This window comes from Malus sylvestris, chromosome 5, assembly GCF_916048215.2.
Source record: "Malus sylvestris chromosome 5, drMalSylv7.2, whole genome shotgun sequence".
In the NCBI taxonomy this organism is placed as follows: domain Eukaryota; kingdom Viridiplantae; phylum Streptophyta; class Magnoliopsida; order Rosales; family Rosaceae; genus Malus; species Malus sylvestris.
Window position 1 is genome coordinate 19,953,186 of NC_062264.1, and position 8,286 is coordinate 19,961,471.

Sequence of the window (8,286 nt, forward strand, 5' to 3'; positions counted from 1 at the left end):
TTTTGAATGTTAACAAAAAAAACCATATAAAAACTTTATTTAATGGTTAAGACAAAACCCAATATTAAACTAGTCCAATCAAAATGGTCCAAACAACAAATTTCCGATTTTGCCCCGATTGCAGTCTTGTCTGTTTATCATCTCTGTTCCTTTCTTCTGTGCTACTCCCTGCCTCCATAACCTCAAATCCCTCATCTCCTTTCATCACCAACAGGAGCCGCCAAGCGAGAGAGACTGCGGCTGGGAGAGTCGCGGCAGCTTCTGCGGAAAATGAACTTAGTAACCCGGTAATTAATCTGTGCACGTGAAATAGAGGGAGGACGATAACCGTCGAGTCTGACTCAGTGATTTTGTAGACCGATTTGATGTTCTGGACAGAGGAGGCCAAATTGAGTTGCGTCAAGGGGACTTTCTTGGGTCGGCTCGTGGTTCCCGACGTGTGGAGGAAGAGCGCCATATCGGAGAGGTCGTTGACGAGTTGCGAGACCAAGTCGGGGATCCCCTTGGCGGCAGAAGAGAGAGTAACGGGGTTGGCGGTGGCAGACAGGTTGGTGGTCACATGAGGGATGTTGAGCTTGGAAGCAGCCGCTTGGGCCGTATGAATCGGTTCTTCCAGCATGATCAAGAGCTTCGATTCTGAGTCAGAGAGGTTGAACTCCAACTCCTCCACTGTGTACGCTGCGTTTAGCAGCGCCGCTGTCGCTTGGCATCGAATCACCGTCAAAAACATCACAACAAACTACAGAAAAGAAAAAAAAACCATCAGAATTTTTTAATCTAATTTAAAAACTTGTTTGTTTACGGAGAAAACGGTATAAAATAAAACGATGCGATATGTACCTCGACGGTGTTGGGGAAGATGATTGCAACGATGTTGTTAGGGGCGATGCTGAAGGATATTAACAGGGAGGCAGAGTGGTTGACGAGCTCCTGCAACCGTGCATGGGTCAAGTTGAACTTTCCGTTTTTTGGAACTCCGACGCCACCTGCTTCAGCAATCCGGTTAAGGTCGAACTTTCTATTTCCAGAGGAGAATTAAAAAAAAAATTAATTAATAAAAGGAAGCGAATGGACATGAAGAAGGAGAAGTGCGGTTTCGTATTTAAAGGGTTGCAGAAAGTGAGGGGGAAGTGGGGAGGGGTGGGTGTGGTGCAGGTTGGAACTGTTGGAAGTATGTCCACAAAGCCACTCATTTAATGTAATATCTTTTGGAATACTTATTGTATTAAACTATTATATGTTTAATAAAGGGCAAATCTTATTGTTAATCACTATTTATTGTATCATGTGTTTAAGCAATAAGGGAATCCAAGAAAAGTATTTAATCTGAGAGAGAGGTGATCTAAGTAAGTTAGATTAACGAGACCCTTCTCTTATTTTCATTCCTAAAACGTTCATAGCCATAAGATTGCCAATTGGGCATTGACAATCCGCTAAGGTTAGTATGTGTTATGTCAACTCAAGCGTGAGTATGACTAGTCTCAAGTCATTTAGTGTTGGACACTAAGACAAACACGTAGGTGCTCAAAAAGGTAGTCGAGTACACTGAACAACGATCAAAAGAGAGTTCGAACATACATGTCATGTAAGAACTCATTAGTTGCAATATGCAAAATAGTCCTTTGACCTGAGGCATCATAGATGTCTAATGGTTAGGTCCTTGATCTTTGATCATGTCAAAGACATTCCATCGAGAGTGTCCATAGCATTGTTGGGGTCAAGATATCTAGTCATGTAGGCATATGAATGTACAACAAGGGATCTCTAACCTTCCATAATGGTGGGAGAATACTCTAAGATATGATTCGGGAGTCTTTGGCCAAAGCATATGAATATGACTTAGGAAGTTTGTTCCAAATCATATTCAATTGAATCATATAAAGAAGTATCACATTGGATAGTAGACATGAAACAAACTATCACTCAAACAATGTGATTAAGAGTATTGTATTAGAGAAGGACTGTGTTGCATTGTAATTGTAACTGGATAGGTTCTCCAACCATTTCTACTTAGCTTGGGTTGCCATGACATACTGCTAGGTGTCACTCATGGTTTGTGGAAGCCCTGAAGATTAGCAAACACTAATCTTCAACAAAGGGAGAATTGAAATGTTGTTTCAATTCACAATCGATCGTTAAGAGTAACAATCGCCCACTGCCTCGCTAATTGGAACCTAATGGATCATACACCGAGTAAGGATGAAAGTGAAGAAATATAAATGAGATGGATAAGCGATTAAATGGTTTAATTGAGAATGGTCAAGATTAATTAATTAGTTAATTAATTTTACGAAAGGTTCGTATTGGGCTTTTAAGTTGGTTTTGGGTTTCGGGGCCTAAAAGTGTTTTGGTCCACAAGGCCCATTATGTTTAAGTTGTATGACAACTAAAACAAAATGGGCAATTAGCCCAATAACAAAGACAAGGCCGACCATAAGGGTGAGTGGATGCAAACTTGAATTAATTACAAGTTTGCCACTCACATGTGATGTAGTATAAAGTCAACTTTATAGTTTTTTCTCATTAGGATTTTCTTGAGGCAAAGAAGAGAAACACTTTATCTCTTTTTCTCTAAAAGGAGGCCGGCCACTTTGGGAAGAATTAGCTAGCAATCTTTTCTTCTCTAAGTCATCCATTTCATCTTCACACCTCATCCTTAGTGTGGAGACTTAGAGACACCAAATCTTTGGTGTTCTTGGAGATCCTTTTCTCACATCCTCAAGGAACAAAGGAGCATCAAAAGGAAGAAAAACACAAGGAAGATCCAAGGAGCTAGGAGGTGACTTGAAGGCCCTCCACTTGGGTGAATCCCTTGTGTAAACAAGGATGAGCTTCAAGGGTAATGAATCTCTAAATCTTTCCTTCTCTTTAATATTGTTAAGGAGTCTTGTGGTTCACCATTCACTAGGCTTTGAAAGTCATGAGTTTTAGAATTGTTTTTGAATGCATGCCTACTTTAATGTGTTATTAGTTTGCATATCTGTTCAAATATTTTCACATGTTCTTAGCTAGGACAAATTTTTTCCTTCAGGAACGGATGGGACACTTGGCGCACTGTTGCCGGTCAGATAGAAAACGGTTTGGTTTGGTTTTCAAACGATTTTGGTTTTGGTTTTGGCTTTTGAAAACGGATGGGATTCTAATGTGGTTGAATCCCATATTAAGTGTATAGATTCTAAAAAACAACCAATTAAAACATGAAATATAATATGGACATTTAGTTAAATGTTTATTAATATTTTCAGTGCGGTTCGATTTCGGTGCGGTTTTCAAAAGTCAAAACCAAAACCAAACCGTTTTCTATGTGAGGGAAAAAATTTGAAGGACCTCTTTTTTGATTTTCTATATAATATCATTCATCACTTTCTTTCGTTCATTAACTTGAAGGACCTTTGTTATTTTATACCATCACACACACATATATGTACAAGGGTGGACTAATCTTGTTATCAAGAGTCGAACAATGATCTAATGAAGTCCACTCATTTGAAGCATGATATCACATATTTTAGTATCAAAGTTTCGCTCACGTTTAATAAATTCAAATTTATTCAACTTGTTTTATGATAAACATTATAAGGGACACCCTTTTGTTGCACAAACATGTTTTAACATCACAATTGCATTCAACATGCTAATTGTTTACATAACAAATGTCTTTTTCCTATTGCTATTGGGAAATGCTTATTAATTTGTTAAATTGCAAATTGTACATTTTTTTTAAAAACCAAACCGAAACCGTTTGAAACCGCATCGAACCAAACCAAACGGTTTGGTTTTATTTCGGTTTTGGCTTCAAAACCGCACCGAACTGAACCACAAAAAATTTCGATTTTGGTTTCGGTTTCACTCAAAACCATACCGAACCAAACCGTGCCCACCCCTACTCGAACGTAGACCTTGGTCTGGCAAATAGAACGATCCTTACCAACTCAACCAACCCTTGTTGAAAATATTACAAGAATTTGGAAGTGAAGGAAGATCCATAGAAACCAATGCATCAAATAGTGCAAGATCATGCGAGATTTAAAAATTCTCAAAACAATACTAGTGGAATAAGGAAAATATCATACTTCTATATGTGTATGATAAAGAAGGACATCGTGACTCCAAAATACCTCATGATCCCAAAGAACCATTTAATAATTAGATCCAATAAACTCAAACAATACACCTTCGTACTCAGGTGTGGACCATTGACCTCACAAAAAATAATCTCTCCCACCAAACGCGCTTATACCCAGAATACAAAATCTCGCCAAGAGAGTTGTCGACAACTCTTATTGAGTTTTTGCCACACAAATGCCGAAACGGCTACAAAACTTTAAGAGGCTACATTGTGACTAACTTCTTATTTTCTAATGAATAACAAAGCACCCTATTTATAATAAACTAACCCTAATTTCTGACAAAACCTAATTCTAACGGGCTAAGCCCAGAAAACCAAATATTCAAATAAACCAAAATACTAATATTTTCCAACACCCCCTGTCAAACTCATGGCGGTATACGACATGGGTTTGCAAACAAGCAGATGCAGACTGGCTCCATTAGGCGGACATACAAACAGACATGCAAACTTGACTTGACTTGACTGGCAAACTTGACTTGACTTGACTTGACTAGCAAACTGGTTCTTGATTTTTGATTCTTGACTTGACTTGATTCTTGATTCTGGCTGGCAAAATGGCTAGAGTTGAGAGTATGGAAGGAACACGTCACTAAAGGGACGAGATTTCCATATCTCAATTGTAGCAACGAACAAATAAACACACATACCATCACTCGAGTGGTCACAATTCTAAGCACTCGAATTACGGTCGCAAAACAATCTCAAACAAGCCAACAACTCGTGTGGCCTAAACACCAACTGAAAAAATTAACACACTTTTTTTCCTTGCAAACTGTCAACAACAACTAGACAATCTGAACATGAACGACAACAGACACAAGCAAACGGATACCAACCCAAAACAGATTAAATCACGAAGGATGAAACCTGCTCTGATACCAAGTTGAATATCAGAGTGTGCAACGAACGATACTAACAAAATAATAGAAATATTATTAAACAAACTGAGAATGCCGAAACGGCTACAAAACCCTAAGAGGCTACATTGTGACTAACTTCTTATTTTCTAATGAATAACAAAGCACCCTATTTATAATAAACTAACCCTAATTTCTAACAAAACCTAATTCTAACGGGCTAAGCCCAGAAAACCAAACATTCAAATAAATCAAAATACTAATATTTTCCAACACAAGCTTCACCAGCTCCAACTCTACATTGTAAAATTGGCCAACACCGCGGACAACTTCACCTCTCCTAGAGAGATTCGCAACAACTTCACACTAATCAAGGCGAACGCCCCACAAATCCAACTGGGCAAGAAAGCCCAAACGTAGATCCAGGCATCATGGAGCCAAAATAGAAGCGATAGACTCAACAGAGAACAATTAGACAAACCTTCCAAAAGGAAGGAAAACTATAATAGCACAAGAACGACTAGAACAAGAACGTCTGCAGAGAGTTTCCAGACGAAATCCTCAGTACCTTTCTGATTTCTCACGGCTCCCTTGGGTTTTCCTCTTTGCTATGTGGCTATGTGGCTAGGGTTTGTTTGTTTCAAATCTCTGAGAGAATTGAACCGGTTTAAAACTAAAAAAATTATATTGATAGATCCACATGAATCCATAATTAAACCCGAACATATCGTTTTAGGAAAGTCAAAGGAGCTAGGAATAATATTCTGTCCAGGGTTACTATATTTGACATCAAATAGATCTGGAGAGGACCACAAATCCATGAGTCGTGGACCATGACTAAATCTTGGCACTTGCAGAATATGTAAATGGTTTTTTGAATCCTAGAGATAGTGGCTTCGTACTTTTCGATATGTGGCATTATCATCACTTATTCACGTTACAACAAAGTAGCATGTTTGTTTCTCATTCGCTATTGATGAGAAGAAAATTTTTCCTAATTGTATGCCTATTTTTCTCATCAAAGATAGACCCAAAATTATGTACAATTCATTACACCTAAAAACTTTTTCTCCAGTAGGTAATAGATTGTCATTGTGGTAATAGAAAAGCAGGAGTGATTTGTGGAAAAAAAAAAAAAAAACTAATTCTCGTTATGAAATATACAGATTAAATCACTTCGCAAGACATGCCCGCAGAACCTACATATATGAGTGATCTAGGATCGATTCTGGCTGGCTTTACCGCCGAGGAAATTCATGAACTTTTCCACAAAAATATTAAAGGAAACTTCCTAACAGAGACGAGAGGCATTTACTTAAACGCTTGATGCCTTGCACGTACGATATAGAATTAAAGATTTTGGTGTAGGGTGTGGTGTATGTAAAGTGAAATAGTCAGAGAATACAACACTGCACTCAACCAAAGCTCAGGACGGTCAGGCCGCACTATTATATGACGAAAACCCTATTATTGAGCAATTCAGTTTTCTTTTGGGAAAAAAAAACCTACAAATGAGTCCTTTTAAGTGATTAGACCCCAGCCAGGGGCGAATCTATTAAAGGATTAAGGTGGTTCCGAGACCACCTGTAAGCATAGATAAATAGCTGTGAGGATCTTCAAGGACCACCCAAGTTTGGACAGTGGTGGAGAAGAATAGCACCCATGACGGAGGAGCCTCCTTGTTCCAACCAAGAAGACGATGCAGAGCAACCTTTTGTCTATGTTTGTAATCAATCTCCAATGAGGCTGCTCCACCTGGTGCACTCATTAATAAGAAATTCATGAAATAGGACGTAGTTTCGATGTTGGCAAAAGTAAGATAATATCATGAGGTGTGGTGCCTTCAAAGTAAGACCTTTTGACTTCTTTTGCAATTGGTGACCAATGAGGCTGCCCTACCTGACCCATAAATTAAAATAATAAACCAAATTTCTAATAAAAGTATAATTTTTTTAGAGTGATACTATGCCCACTTCTTTGTTTTATCTTTTTACTCATCATATATTTACACTCACCATTAAAAAAATAAAAAGAACATCCTACTATGATACAGCACCAGCACACCATCTTTTATATAATAGTCAGATTCTTTCAATTAAATTCACTTTACCAAAATCAAGTCATTAAAAAAATTAAAAAAAAACCTTCACGTGATGCTGTGATACTGTGTAAAAGAATAAAGTTTGGGGATAGAAGTCTGTGTGTGAAAGTAAAGATTTTAGGACACCTGTGTTTTATGTTATCTTGTAAAATCTCTATAAAAGAGATGTCTATGTACATTTGTAATCAATTTCATTCCAGCAATAAGAAAAGAAAATGTTTTTGTTATCAGAATAAACTTGCTACTAATAGTAAGGAGAAACTTGCAGCAAGCTTTTAGAAAAATAGTTTGAAAGTTTTTCTTACGATTATCAGCAAGTTTCTTCTGGTTACAAAAACATTTTATTTTCTTATTGAAGGAATGTGATCAATTACGAACGTACATAAAAGGTTTTATTTTTTTTTATAAAAAAAAATCATTTTTTGTGCATATTTTTGGTTGTTGTTTGTAACTACTTCTTAATTCAATAATGAGATTTGATCTTAATTTCCTTTTTCCTTTCGAGAAATCTAAGCATAACAATAGTTCTTTTCATTATCTCTGTAATGTAAAGAACAACTACTCATGAGCATAATAATAGTTCTTTTCATTATCTCTGTAATGTAAAGAACAACTGCTCTACTCGAGGAATGAAAATTTAGTATTTCTAGCTTGTTTAGCACAAAGATTATGAATGAAAAGTTGTAGTATGCCATTTATTTGTTCTAATGATATTTTCGTTTTTATTTTTTTGGAGCTTTTATATTGGGACCACCCTATGTTAAAATCCTGGATCCGCTACTGACCCCAACCATGTAAGTAAGATGCATGTTACTATAAGTTGTTAGATTAACTTAACTATCATCATTATTTTAATTATTTTAATTATCATAATAGGTCTCAGCTATGTAATGATCGATTAACTGCTGCGAGAGCATGCATGGACCATTCTTTATGTAGTTTCATAATCTTCTAATATCATCCCTATTAAAGATAGGATAATGCTAGGAAGACCAAAATTTGAAACTAAATTTGCAAACCAAATGATGTGTCACCAACAAAAAATAAGCATGTTAATCAACATTTAATTGATAATCCAATTATCAACAACCACATCATTTGGTTTACAAAATTTGGTCCCCCTAACATTACCCTTAGAGATAATTAGAAGTAACTCACCAGTAATAGAGTCCTACACAACAACAATATTTAATCTA

The 8,286-nt window shown here is 36.9% G+C and overlaps 1 protein-coding gene across 1 annotated transcript; it reads right to left on the reverse strand.

Moving 5' to 3' along the window:
• LOC126621059 (probable CoA ligase CCL9) lies at window positions 1–1,055 on the reverse strand. Its single transcript, XM_050289420.1, has 2 exons — window positions 841–1,055; window positions 1–739 (listed from the first exon to the last, which is right to left on the reverse strand). Exon 2 carries the CDS (start codon window positions 728–730, stop codon window positions 65–67), a length of 666 nt encoding a protein of 221 aa, XP_050145377.1. The 5' UTR covers window positions 731–739; window positions 841–1,055; the 3' UTR covers window positions 1–64.
• Window positions 1,056–8,286: the final 7,231 nt, after the last annotated feature.

Bases quoted from the DNA above. Each gene is read 5' to 3' on its own strand.
- LOC126621059 (XM_050289420.1), bottom strand. From the start codon at position 730: ATGTTTTTGACGGTGATTCGATGCCAAGCGACAGCGGCGCTGCTAAAC.